Here is a 14,693-nt window from a genome sequence, read left to right as displayed (position 1 = left end):
GAACAATGACATTTTGCTATTTAACTTTTTTGGGAATACTAATAATAGTATTCCTAAAAGCGAAACAAACGAAGCCTATATTCTTTCACAGCATCTAATATTATGGCTTAGTTTGTGTATAGAATATTACATGTTATTAACCACCGGTAGTGTGATGATAAAAGAATAAAGAGATTCAATATTGGTTCCTGTTCACCTAATCACTAATTTGGGTGATTACTGAGGAATTTATTTGACTGTTCACTTTAGGTTACTAGCATGATTTGACTGTTCACTTTAGGTTAGTAGCATGAACACCTTGATTTTATATATATATTGAAATGAAAGATTGATTTCCATGTGGGTGGTAGAATATATAGATTATTTTAAATAAGAAATTCGAGACAAAACCTTACACTTACACGCTTAACATTTAATTTGAAATGATGATAGTTAGCAGCGATAATAACAAGATCAAATTTGTTGTACCTTCTCTTCTACATCATAGTTATTTATTTGAAATATACAAAATTAAGGAAAGGGTAATACTATACTGTATTTATAATTTAATCTTATAATTAATTTTTACAATTTTGATGTCACAATTTATAATTCGTCAGTTGAGAATGTTTCTGTCTAATTGCCAGTTGACCCACATTGTGAGCTGATCTTATTGTTAAGTAAATTGTATCGAGGAAGACTTGGTATTCCCATTCACTCAAGCTTCTTTCTCGTGTGAATAGCTGTCAACCACCTCATCTACTACCACCCCCAACTTCCTTCTTCACAACTTAAATGCACGTTTCCCTTCTACTTTCCTCCTCCATTTATTAAATTAGGACACCAAATCCCAACTTTTAAATAAACCATCTAATTTGCTGGTTTTCTATTTCAATCAAATCAAAACAAATCTCAAGGCCTATCATATAACATATTAAGATTGTTTTATTACTTTTTAAATTTTATGATGATTCGTGCGCTGTAGCAGTATAAAATCCTGGAACTCGCGTCACACAATAATTCTCCACGCACAAAAGTATCCTCATCTTTCAACTCTTAAGTCTTAACCCTTACTATCACTGAACCCAAAAATCTTTGTTTACGATCATTCCGAAATAATGCCTAAACATCCAGTTGCCGACGCCGACGAGAAGAGCCCGTTCGGTTCACTGAGTCCGGACGAATTCTACGCTCGTCACTCCGTCGCTCACTCCTCCGAGCACATCACCAACTCACGCGGCTTGAAGCTCTTCACTCAGTGGTGGACCCCGCTCCCTCCCACCAAAACCATCGGCGTCCTGTGCGTCGTCCACGGATACACTGGTGAGTCCAGTTGGACTGTCCAGCTGTCGTCGATTCTCTTCGCCAAATCAGGCTTCGCCACGTGTGCTATCGACCATCAAGGTCACGGCTTCTCGGACGGACTCCAGGCGCACATTCCCGACATTAATCCTGTCGTTGACGACGCAATTTCGTTCTTCGATTCCTTTCGTGCGAAACACGCGCCCGGCTTGCCGGCGTTTCTGTACGCCGAGTCACTAGGTGGGGCGATCTCACTTTACATCACGCTACGTCAGAAGGGCGCGTGGAGTGGTTTGGTTTTGAACGGCGCGATGTGTGGGATTAGCGATAAGTTCAAGCCTCCGTGGCCGTTGGAGCATTTCCTCTCCGTAGTGGCATGGCTAGTCCCCACTTGGTGCGTGGTACCGACTCGCGGGACTATAGTGGACGTGTCTTTCAAAGAGGAGTGGAAGAGGAAGCTGGCTGTGGCGAGTCCAAGGAGACCGACGACAAGGCCACGCGCGGGGACAGCGTTGGAGTTGATACGTGTGTGCAGAGAGCTGCAAGGAAAGTTCGAGGAGGTTGAGGTGCCGTTGCTGATATGTCACGGCAGCGAGGACATGGTGTGCGACCCGGCGTGTGTGGAGGATCTGTATAAACGCGCGTCGAGTGTGGATAAGACATTGAAGATTTACCCGGGCATGTGGCACCAGCTGGTTGGGGAGCCGGAGGAGAGCGTCGAGTTGGTTTTCGGGGATATGGTGGAGTGGCTTAGAACAAGAGCTCTACGCGCTGCCAAGGAGGGGTGATGTACTTGCGCGGTGATGTAGATGGCGGGTCATGGTGGTAAAACTCAATCTGTCAATCATATCATGCCATGTATTCGCATAACTAATGCATGTTGAGTGCAGCATCATCAAATCAAATAAATGAAACTTTAATCTTCAAATGGAAAGAAATTTATTTACTTCATTTGAGTGTAACATGTAAACTTTGTAATATTCTACAAATTTCACACACATTATTTCATCTTATCTTATTGTTCAGTATGCGTCCAGGATTGTAGGAGAATTTAAATCTATTTACAAAATGACAATTTTTTTATAATACAGTATAAAAATATTGTACGGCCACCATTGAACCAAATCTTTTGGTGTTTATTATTATTTATTTTTTTTGTATTACCACGGTTTTACATTATTTTTATAAATTATCAACATTTTTTTTTTTTTTATAATTGGGGTGTTCGGATCCGTTTGTACTCATCTCAACTAATTTTAAGATTCATTGAACACTTTATAAGCCTAATGTTCCAAGTAAGTTATAAATGAAAGTTAATGAAGGAAAAAAATTTCTTGACCATCGGACTAATCCCTTGAGTTATAAATCATCAACTTTGGAAGTTGAATGAAAGCATTGCTATTCTAGATGTCATTTTGTTTTCCTACCATTTGAATTTAATTAAAAGAATGGAAAAAATGCTTAAAAATCATAAATTTCACAATAAAATAAGAATATTACGATTGATATAAAACTCATTAAGTTTTTTTTTTTTTTTTTTAAAAAAGAAAAATCTAGGAATACTTACAAGGTATAATTTGAAAATTAACAAAAATACTTTTTTAGGTTTGTTAATTTAGCTAAACACCCCTATAATAAAATATTGAAAGTTAACAAAAATACTCTCACCCACCCATTAAATGTCAACAGTCGGTCACCACTGTCAGAAGGTCGTCGGTAGTCATCGTAATGGCATATGATTGGTTAGATCTGGTCGGTCGTGGGTTGATATGACATTTTTTTGGGTCAAATCCATTGTGGATCTAGCCGGAAAAGGCCAGATCTACGGCAAAAAAGTTGACGACCAGCTACGACCAAAGATTTGGCCTTAGACTAGATCTTTGACTTTAGATCTAACATTTTTTGGCTAGATCCACGGATCTTGGTTGTCATTGACAACCAGCTACGACCAAAGCTTTGGCTTTAAGCTAAATCTTTGACCGTAGATCTAGCCTTTTTTAGCTAAATCCACGGTGGATCTGGCCGAAAAAGGCTATATCGATGCATTACTGGTCAGATCCAGCCAGTAGTACGCCATTATACTAGATTCTAGCCAACTTCCGACGGTAGTGGTCGAAATTTGGTAAATGTGGGTGAGATTTTTTTACTTTAAGGGTGTTTAGTTAAATTAACAAACCTAGGGGGTTTAAAATAGTTGAATAAATTAGAATTGAATTTTCAGATTAAAGAAACAAATATGTATTTTGAGTAGGATAAAGAATTAAAGATAGGATGTTAAAACAAACACAATCTTAATTTTTTATATCTACTATTAGAAAACTTATATAACATTTAAAAAATGCAGAAACCCATTGAAGTAACTAATTTTTGAAATGTTATATTAAACTATATATATCTTCGATCAGTGATACAAAAATATTCGTGAGAACCGACATTTTTCAACCCAAGGTTTAGTGAAATGACACTTTCCCATTCGTCAAGTTTCAAAATGACACTTTCCCAGTCTCCCTTATGTTCTATTAGTGTTTTTTGTTACTATTTGACTGAAAAAACAAATATATCCTTAATATTTAACCTAATAATTTTTTTATTATTTATATCATGTCAACAATTCAATTACCAATATACCCACTTTGATTATAAAATCACTACAATGTCCTCAACTATATAAGAGAATGTAAATTACCAATTTGTCCTTCCAATTTTTTTTTTTAATTAAAAATAATGTTTTAAATCAAGTTACCACTGGATTTTTTAAAATTTAGAACCCTTAAAACTGGCATTAATATACAAAATTCAAACATTACTAATAGCTGAAAAATAAGAATCCAGATTGTAAAATTACAGTAGAATTAATAGAGAATTATAAGAAATTTTGTCAATTGAAACCCAATAAAAATAGGGAATTCAATACAAACAAAACAGATTTGCACAAACTTTCTACCAAGACAACAAATGATATTGTAGAATTAATAGAGAAAAAAGTATGAAACTAAGTAGCCACAAATTATAGAAATTACGAAAAGGAAGCCACGTCTTATCAAATCAGGTGCTTAAATTTTATAATGATTTTTGGCGTTGATTACATTACACCCAACCTTGTCAACATGGTAAATATTTTTTCTCCTTCTAAGAACTGCTCCCAAAAGCTGTCCTGGAAATAATTTATGTTGTCAAAACCGTAAATTCCTAGGATACTTCAATCTCCTTGACTTCATGATGTTTCCATCTTTCTAACATGAGCTCTACATTTGAAATCATCGTTGGAATCAATACCCTACGCAGAAAAATATACCATTCTATAATATTTTAGTTACTTTCAAGGAATTTGCATAGAAAGTGTGGTTGGCCATGTCTTTTAAATAAGGACAATTCATTGACCAAAACAAGGTGCACAACCAAAACAACAAAGAGCAAACATCAGACATCAGATTTATTAAGAAGGATGAAACAAAATAAAAGCTTTAACCACCACGAGAAGTAACCTCCACAAAGAGCCATTGCAAATCTAACTCCTTTCCTCCAACAATGGAGTTCTACCATCACAGTTACATTGACAACAAATTATTAATAGTGGCCAGCAACATGCCAAAACATTTTAAATCAAAACTAAAGAAAAAAAAAACCCTGCAATAAGAAAGTTGAAATTAATATCTTGATCTCTCATGTTGGGCATCAGAAGAAAGAATAAACATATGAAATATTGGTGACATATGGTTGTCTCAATGATCAACAATAAAAAACTTACATCAGTCAGCAAGCCAACTGATATTTATACATTATTATTATTCAAGGAGCAAGTACTAACTCTTCTTAATTTCGGGTATAGTTATGGCTCAGCATGTTGGTCCTTGAAAACTAAAGCAATTCAAGAGCCAACCTTCTAATTATTCATCCCTAAAGCAGCTGCATCGTTTTCACTTTATCAATCTGCAAGTTTGTGATAGTGAAGGATATGAGATTAAATTCAACAGGACTTCCTTTAAATTAGAGTGTAATCTGACTCTGCCAAATTGATGTTTTACAAAAATTTTCATTTTTGTAATTCCATTATGTAATGGTACAATAGGTCATAAAGAGCAAATCTTTAAAAGAACACAAGAACAAAACAAAAAACACACGACTTTTCTTAACCTTTAAAAAAAAAAAAAAAAAAAAAAAAAACGACAGAAAAAGATCACCCAAGTTGTTGTTGCCATCGGTATTTTTCTCTCTCTCGCCGCTTTCTCACCTTTTTTTCCTTCAGTCGTCATCAGTCACCAACCTCGAGTCCCTACTCGCTTCAGTATCACAGAAAATGAAGAACCCACAACTGGCTTTTTGTTAGTCGCCATCCCTAAGTCGCCAGTCGCCGGAATTTTCCTGCATTCAAACCACTGCCATTATCAATCAACAACATAGGAACTATCTCAGCCCGACAAGACACCAAAATAGAAAGCCGCTGCCTTTGCTACGTCCTTGTCGTCAATAGGTCGGCCAAAGATGGAAAAGAAACTGATGTGGTGTATCCTTACTGGGGATGATGAAGAGATGTGGTGATCGCACGACAAAGAACCCTGGATCGCCAGTCACTTTAGATCTAGAGAGCAGGAAGAGTTACTAGAGAATAGGCAGAAAAGGCAGCCAACTTTTCGTTCTCCCTTCCTTTTTATTTTTTCAAAGTCAAACTTCAGTGGGACGTGGCAACCATTCAGCGACACTCACCATGATTTCAAATTTTTAATTTTTAATTTTTGTGGCTTATGTAAATTGACACTATTACCCTTTTTTAGAAGGGAAAACGCTAACAGATAATGGCGGAAGGTGGCAAAGTGTCATTTTGAAACTTAATGGGTGGGAAAGCATCGTATTGCAAAACCTTGGGTGGGGAAAAGTCGTTCTCCCAAAATATTCATATCAAAATTTTTGGCTATGTTTGGCTTGTTATTTTTATTCATATTTTGGACCCGATTCTTTAGATAGCGTTTGTTTTATTATTTACATAACCCTGTCCTGATAATTCAATCCTGACAACTATCCTGACAAATTTTTTTTGACCGTTAAAGTTTGCTTTTTCACTTTTCTTCACTGCTTCACCATTTCACTTTCTCATTCTTAGTATACCACCAGCTTCGTGCTTCACTTCTCAGTTTGCATTATTGTTTTCAGTGCTTCACTTTCTCAGTATCCATCACCACCATTTCAGTTTTTGATAATCCATTACCAGGTTCAGTGCTTCACTTCCCAATTTGCATTACCACCATTTCACTTTCTAGTATCCAGTGGCAGCTTCAGTGCTTAACTTCTCACCGTGAACCTGTAAGTCCCTCTGTCACAAACCCACATCCTAACCCAACGTGAACCCACCACCGTGAACCCACAAATGCCTCCGTCACAAACCCATCGCGAACCCACTTCAGATCCCCAATCGTGAACCCGGAAATAGATCTGTCACAAACAAAACCACTGTGACAGATCTGTCACACACAAACCCACCATGACCCAATTTGTCACAAACAAACCCACCGTGACAGATCTGTCACACACAAACCCACCATGACCCGATCTGTCACACACGAACCCACCGTGACCCGATCCTTTGCAACCCAACCACCGTGACCCGATCTATCCACAACGAATCCACCGTGACCCGATCCTTCGCAACCCAACCACAGTGACCCGATCTATCCACAATGAACCCATCGTGACCCGATCCTTCGCAACCCAACCACCGTGACCCGATCTATCCAAAACGAACCCACCATGACCCGATCCTTCACAAACCCACCTCAGATGCTGTTTTACGTTTTTTATTTGTTTGACAGGAATTGATTGTGAATGGGTTTTTGTTTGATTTGTGTAGAAGGGGATGATGTTTTGCGTTAATGGTGTGAATGGGTTTTTGTTTGATCTGTGTAGAAGATGATGCTCTTTTGCGTTAATGGTGTGAATGGGTTTTTGTTTGATCTGTGTAAAAGAGAATACTTTTTGCGTTAATGGATACAGAGAATGCTTTTTGTTTGATCTGTGTAGAAGAGGATGCTCTTTTGCATTAATGGGGTGAATGGGTTTTTGTTTGATCTGTGTAGAAGAGAATGCTTTTTGCGTTAATGGATACAGAGAATGATTTTTGCGTTAATGGATTGTTGAATGGGTTTTTTTTTTGTTTTATTTGGTATTTGGAATGGGTTTTGTTTTTATTTGGCATTTGGCACACGCATGTGAATGGGTTTAATTTGGCATTTGGCACATGATTGTAATCGGTTTTTTAACTACAGACATGCTTCACTCTGCAATATTATCGAGAGAACCTTTGGTATTTTGAAAGACAGTTCCGTATTCTAAATGGAATGAACAATTACCCGTTGGACAAATAAGAGAAGATTATTATGGCATGTTATGTACTTCATAATTTTATTAGAATGTACAATATGGACGACCGTATCTTCGAACAAACCAATAATAGTACAGGTAATGAGCAAGTAAATTGTGATCGTCAAAATGGAGCAGAATATGGCCGAAATAGAGAAGGACCGAGTCAACCGGACAACATGACGATTATACGGGATAACATGATGAATGCACTGTGGGTGGCACAGTGGACCATGTTATAGTTGTTAATGGAGTATACGTGTAATAATGATTGTAAGGGTTGATAATTAGTACTTTTGTCATATATGTATTAATGTAGTGTTTTTAAGCAGTTGGATTAGTACTTGAAATTAATATGGGTTTTTGTTTTTTAATATATATGGGTGACAAAATTACCAATAAAATATTTAGTATTATTAAAATGTAATTTGATAAGTTATATATATATAATAATACATTATTTTAACAAAATGCAACAAAATATTATATTAATAAATCATTTATAAAAAAATATATTAATAAAATATTCAATACAAATATCAAGGTCAAAATACTCTACCAAACACATATCCTGCAAATCCTATTCTCGTAATCATAACCCTATCCAACTATCTAATACTATCCCTAAAATCCTATCTAAAATAATAAACCAAACACACCCTTTATTTTTATCGTCAAACGCTGCCAATGACGGTTGACTTGCATGTGTTTTGATGGAGCTGGTGGCGCGTGGCATTTAAAGTTCGTGTTTTAAAGAATTGGTGAAAATTGGGTTTATTTTTTTTTACACTATAAAATGGCATAGTGTTATATTCATTATTTTCCTCAGAGATAACGAAGAAAACCCTATGGTAATAGTTCGGGAAATTTTTTATTACTGAAAAGATAGGATTACTATTGAAATATATTACCTTCAAGATTATTGGAGAATGTTATATTAATATGCGTGATTAGATTGGTAAGTATAAATAATTAATATATTTGGTTGGGAAGAATACAATATTATCGTAGTAGTTTTTATTTAATTGCCCTTCCCTTTTAATATTATTATTATTATTTAGAGTATTTTTAATTTTTTTTTTTGGGAAGTTTGGTTATTATAAATAATTAATATATTTGATTGGGAAGAATAAAATATTATCATAGTAGTTTTTATTTAATTGCCCTTCCCTTTTAATATTATTATTATTATTTAGAGTATTTTTAACCCTCTATATTTGAAAATTTAGCTAAAACACCATAACAACAAAAGCTTAAAATTTAACAAAATTACCCCAGCCACCCCAGACGATTACTGGCAATCAGCCACCATCATTGGTCGCCGCCTGTAGTCATCAAAATAGTGCACGACCGATCAGATCTGGTTGATTGTGCGTCGATTTTTCCGTTTTCGGTCAGATCGAAGGTTGGAAACGGCCAAATGGTCGTGGATCTGGCCATTTTCGTCCAAATCCATTATTGTCGTTAACAATTGTAGATTTGGTTGGAAATGGCCAGACGGCACATAGTCAGCTAGATCCGGCCGGTCATGCGCCGTTCCCATGACTGTCGGTTGTGATCAACTGTGTTGGCCGACAGATCCATTCTTGTTGTTAATGGTTGTAGATCTGGTCGGAAATAGTCAGATCGGCACACAATGCTAGATCCAACCGGTCATGCGCCATTCCCGTGACTATCGGTGGTGACCGATCGTGTTGGCCGACGGCCAACAATCGTCTTGGGTGGCTGGAGGTATTATTCATGTAAATAGTGAGGACATTTATGTCCAAAAAATTAATTTATGAGGTTACATAAGTCATTTTGTTATTTAGTAGACATAGGAGGGCATTTGTGTCCAAAATATTTATTAATTAAGGGTAAAATTGGTATGAACAATGGGTTACCCCGGTAATAAAAAGAATAACACTCTTTCGAATGTTAATCAAATTACCCTATTTAGGGGGCGTTTGGTTCAGGAANGTCAGCTACTGTATTAGCGACTCTACAGAGAACAACATAGTGTATAACTTTATTAGTAGGAGTTAATACCGAAGCTCTTTGTCTGCAGCAGTAAGCATAGATGCCAATCTTTGTGCAATCTGATATTTAATTCAGGATTATTTGGACTCTTACAAATTCACATCCATGGACTGTTCTCGTTAATTCCAGATATTTTACAAACACAATGTCAAAGTCTGCTGTCCTTAAACACAAGGCTAATTATGCAGCCTGTTTAGATGTGGAAATTACAAAGGATTATTATTTGGGTCTGTGCAAGGCAAAGTGATTCGTGAAGTTATTAATGAAAGTCGTTTGTCTTAATTTACAACAAAATGGAGGCAAGACATCACCCTCTTTGCAATTTTCAGCTCATATCAGTCTTCCAGTAACAGAGTTTACACAAAAAAATAACATCATGGTACACAGATTATTTAGGATTTTCAGCAAAACAAATCAGAGAGTTGGATAATATCATTGAATTGTACATGTTACAAAAAGTTGTCCATTCTTTGTTCCTTGACTCCACATGGATCAACAAACATAAATTCCGCTGAAGAATTAAACTGAATTGAAAAGTCAAAAAGAAAAAGAAAACCATCCAGGCAATTTCTGGTCAGAGCGGGCCAAAAAGTGAGTAAAAATAACGTTAACACTTGGGAAGATCTGCAGGTGGAGGAAGAAGCTTCTGTTCAGGAAGCTTTCCATCTAATACAATCCAAGCCATCTTAAGACCCCAGCTGGTGTGGACTTCAAGGTGGCAATGCATAAACCATACCCCTGTTGATAGACAGTTGAGCTTCAATATTAACTTAAATTAAGTTATCTAAAAAAAAAACATATATAATATACTATAAATATTTAGTCCTAATAAAGTTATCTGTCCTAGTCCCTAGATTGTTATAATTGAATTCGCGTCTGAATCAGCGATAAGATGTGTGAAGATCATTTAACTAATGCACGTTATGGTGCCCTTTGTCTGTAACCCACCTGGATTGTCTGCAAGGAAACGAATGGCCACCCACCCACCTGAGGGCACACCAACAGTGTTCCTTTCAATAGGATCAACAAGATTGAAGTTTGCAGGGTCTTTGTTTGGATCAAAATTTCCAAAACCTTGTCCGACAACAAAGAAATTGAAGCCATGCAAGTGCAGAGGGTGGCTTTCAGCACCAAGTATGCTTGTATCCTGCATAATGAGCTCCACACTTGTGTTATAAGGAAGTACCACTAACTTTGTTCCATTGCTCACCATCGTATTATTTGGTGGGGTGCTGGTGTAATTAAATGGAATTGATGGATGTATAGGAAAGTTGGCGGTGTAAACGCCATTTGATTGCCCAAAAAAGTGAGACTGGAGCAGAGCTGTGCTTGGCATTGTAAAAGAAACATTGTTAACTGAAGCCGCGAACATGGTTCCATTGGGGCCTTGGCAGGTTTGGTTACTGTTGCATGGACTTGTTCCCAAGCCTACGGTGAAGAGGAATTGCTTGTCAACCTTTTGGGGCACATTGGCAGGGAATTGTGCACTTGCTAAGCTGCGAAGTTTATTGGTAAAATTAGTAGCAAATGAAGTGTCGTTGAGAGGAGGCAGAATTGGTTTAAAGAGAGGAAGTTTTTTGATGGAGTTTCTGGAATGAAAGTTGCGTGGCTTTTCATACTCTAAAATACCAGCAACAGTTGAATTGTCGAAAGTGCCTTGACCAGTCACATAAGGTCTAGCAGTCATAAAAAATGTGGCACTTGGGTACTGGGATTTTGTTCTGAGAAGAATATTTGTTGTCTGTCCAGGGGCAATGAGTAGTGTTTCAGTTTCAAAAGGCTTCACATAACCGGCATCAACTTCAACAATTGAGACAGTATGATTAGCTATGCTGAAGAAGAGCTCGTCATTGAGTGCAGAGTTGATTAAACGCAAAAGGTAAGTTTTTCCAGGCTTCACCTTCAGCTTGAATGTATCTGGCAACACAAATTCATGCAAAATCATATAAAAAGATCTTATTCATAGTATAAATTTATTGAAACGAAACAGACAATGCAATATGTTGTGGGATATGACACCTTTAGCTGAGCAGTTATATAAAGGCCCTGGAAGTCCATTGATGGTATAAGCATCAGACACATTTGGGCCTCCACCTGTTTGAAGGGCCTGGCTAATGATATCCTCAGTATCTGCATTGAACCACTCTCCTGCAATTAAAACAATATTGTTTTATTTAAGCAAATTCTGATTCGCAGATAGGATAAATATTGCCAAACTCCAATTGTGTGTTATCATGTCATTACCAAAGATGATGGGAACTTCCTTGTAAGGTTTGACAAATGGATAAGGAACGCCACGCTTGGGAAGAATGATGATGGGACCGTAGAGAGTTGATCTTAACCATGATATATGAGCATGCCACCACAGTGTACCTCTCTGCCCAACAATGGTGAAGTTATACACATAACTCTGCCCTGTTTGAATGGGGCATTGTGTTATATATGCTGGCCCATCAGCCCATCCACTTCGAAGCTGCCGAATGCCATGCCTGTTTCAAACAAACCATATAACTTGCAATGCCTATATGAGCTAAAAAAATGATTTTTCTTCTTAAATGTATATTATATCATCTTGTACCAGGTAGCTGTCTAGCTGAAAACTAAATATGCTAAATGTGCATGTATTTATACCAATGGATGGAGATATTGTTTTGGACATGGTTAACCACTTTGATTAGAAGTTGATCACCCTCCCTTGCAACAATGCGAGGCCCTGGAAACTGCCCATTTACTGATATAATGCTTTTGGTATGGCACAGACGTGTCACATTTTGCAATTTGACCTGCAAAATATTTTGATATAAGTTAAAAAGATACTAAGTTGAAAATAATTCATAGAATGTAGGGTCATATTATAGTATTACACATACATCAAACTTGTAGTGCCTAGTGATGCCAAGTGCAGGCTCAGCAAACAGAGACAATATGACAAAAGAGAAGAGGACTCCTACAAGTGCTGGTGATTGAAGAAGAGAAGAACCCATTTTTCTTTAGGGAATTAGGGTCGAGACTCGAGTATTTGATGGATGTATAGAACAACTTGAGTATGTATTCATCGAAGTTTATACGTTAGGATTTATATAAAGAGTTGACGGAGGTTAACTGAGTAGCTGAAGGTGATAAAAAAATATTGTAGTAGATTTCTGTAGTTTAAAGCATAGAGAAAACAAGAACAGCTCGATGAATAGCAACATTTGAGATGACTAGTTGTTAGAACAACTTTAGAGTGGTGTCAAAGGTAATCAATTAATTTGTCTGACCACCTTTCTTTCAAGTCAAACCTTGATTATCTCCTAATTTATATGTCTATGCAGATCATATGGTATTTAATTAATTATAATTTTGCCCACTTCCATGTTTATTAAAGATTACTGCCTTTCTTTTCACTTTCTATATATATTTATATGCTGCTACATCAAAGATTACTGATTTTGATCACGAACATTGGTAGTCGCCATTTCTCCATCACTGGTGAAAAGTGCACAGCAATCAAATTGAAGTAACTGTCAAATAAAACTTAACATATGGTATTGTACAAAAAGAAAATCAACTTCTATAAGAATGCATGATATGAGTAAACGACTGTTTCCCGCCCAAGGTTTGCCTTAATGACACTTTCTCACTCAAAAAGTTTCAAAATATCACTTTCTTACCCAAAGTTTATACAATAATGTTATGCTTACTCACGAGTTTACTAACCGTCTTACTACCTTTGTTAAAATTACATATAGTATCTGTATTATGCGTAAAGTACTTATACTATACTTTATATTTACAAAGGATAGTAAGATGGTTAGTAAGATACGTGAGTAAGCATAGCATTACTCAAGTTTATATTCCATTAATATCCAAAATACACTTCACTTTTTTTAACCGGTGTTTGGCGAGTTACTAGGAGTCAGGGTAAGAGGGGTTTTGTATAGTAGATGCCGTTGGTAGGGGTGTGCAAAACCGGATATCCAATCCGGTTTTCCATTTTTCTGATCCAATCCGAAAATTCGTATCAGGATGAAACCTGATCCGAATTTGATCCGGATTTCGTCTGATCCAGTTTTATCCGAATTTGTATGAAAAATATCAATTTATCCCCTAAAATTTTGCATTATTCTTATTACCCCCTACCACATCATCATTTTATTACATTTTGACCCCTAAAGTTGTCATCACATTTCTAAATAGTCCACATACTTTACCACTTTTCACCTAGGACCACAAAATAACTTCTTAAAACTTGTAGTTATGGACAAAACCGGATCGGATCCGGATATCCGGTTTCTTTGTGGAGCCGATCCAATATCCGATCTGAAATCCGGATATTTCAAAAATTGATATCCGAATCCGATCCGAATTTTTGGATATCCAGTTTTTTTGGATCGGATCGGATATCGGATTTTTTTGCACACCCCTAGCCGTTGGATTGAATGGTGGTAACCGATTAAATATTCACCGTCAAAATTAGTTAAAAATCTGCTAAGAATAGAAAACTCTAACTTTCTGGTGGCCAACAATCGGCGAGAAATCAGACATCGGAGTGAAAAGGGGGTTTTATAGAGAGTAGACTGGAGGCTCAAATGGTGGTGACGGAGAAAATTTTCACCACCCAAATCAGCTTTGGGTAGTAACGGAATAAATACTTTGGGTGAAAAAGTAGTATTTTGAAACTTTTTGGGTGAGGCAGTGTCACTCTGTCAAACCTTGGGTGGGAAAAAAGTTGTTTATTCGCATGATATTAATAAATTTTCAAGCTTGTCTTCATTATTTTCATCTCAGTTTTGGATTTATCAACTGAGACAAAACGTGAAGCCATTTGTTTTATATATATCACTCTCAGTTAAGATTCTAGCTTGGTGATAAAGCTAATTGAAGGTTTCTATCAAGATCAGATGTAGGTAACTTTACATTTATGAAAAAGAAATTGGGTATTAATAAATAGAATAATGCTATGTACACTAATCAAAATCATACTAACCTAAGTACAAACTGACGTGATAATCCAAGTACAAACTGACATGACAGACCTCTTTTATTGTCACGTCAGTTCC

At 36.5% G+C, this 14,693-nt stretch overlaps 2 protein-coding genes across 2 annotated transcripts; one reads left to right on the top strand and one right to left on the bottom strand.

Annotated features, from left to right (window-relative positions):
* The first annotated feature begins 734 nt into the window (after positions 1–734).
* On the top strand, positions 735–2,159 carry LOC116145941 (caffeoylshikimate esterase-like). The gene has a single exon (XM_031431367.1). The coding sequence runs from the start codon at positions 1,098–1,100 to the stop codon at positions 2,067–2,069; it is 972 nt and encodes a 323-aa protein (XP_031287227.1). The 5' UTR covers positions 735–1,097; the 3' UTR covers positions 2,070–2,159.
* Positions 2,160–10,059: 7,900 nt separating this feature from the next.
* On the bottom strand, positions 10,060–12,640 carry LOC116145945 (laccase-17-like). Its single transcript, XM_031431370.1, has 6 exons — positions 12,522–12,640; positions 12,283–12,434; positions 11,896–12,140; positions 11,671–11,799; positions 10,600–11,568; positions 10,060–10,389 (listed from the first exon to the last, which is right to left on the bottom strand). Exons 1-6 carry the CDS (start codon positions 12,633–12,635, stop codon positions 10,259–10,261), a joined length of 1,740 nt encoding a protein of 579 aa, XP_031287230.1. The 5' UTR covers positions 12,636–12,640; the 3' UTR covers positions 10,060–10,258.
* Between the last annotated feature and the right edge of the window lie 2,053 nt (positions 12,641–14,693).

The sequence above is a fragment of the Pistacia vera genome, unplaced genomic scaffold (assembly GCF_008641045.1).
Source record: "Pistacia vera cultivar Batoury unplaced genomic scaffold, PisVer_v2 Contig47, whole genome shotgun sequence".
In the NCBI taxonomy this organism is placed as follows: Eukaryota; Viridiplantae; Streptophyta; class Magnoliopsida; order Sapindales; family Anacardiaceae; genus Pistacia; species Pistacia vera.
This window is presented reverse-complemented; position numbering and strand designations above follow the sequence as displayed.

Excerpts from the sequence above, each read along its gene's own strand:
- LOC116145941 (XM_031431367.1), top strand. The coding sequence starts at position 1,098 with ATGCCTAAACATCCAGTTGCCGACGCCGACGAGAAGAGCCCGTTCGGT.
- LOC116145945 (XM_031431370.1), bottom strand. The coding sequence starts at position 12,635 with ATGGGTTCTTCTCTTCTTCAATCACCAGCACTTGTAGGAGTCCTCTTC. Across the intron at positions 12,141-12,282 it reads AACAATATCTCCATCCATTG|GCATGGCATTCGGCAGCTTC; the intron begins GTATAAATACAT and ends TGTTTGAAACAG. Across the intron at positions 11,569-11,670 it reads ATATAACTGCTCAGCTAAAG|ATACATTCAAGCTGAAGGTG; the intron begins GTGTCATATCCC and ends TTGTGTTGCCAG.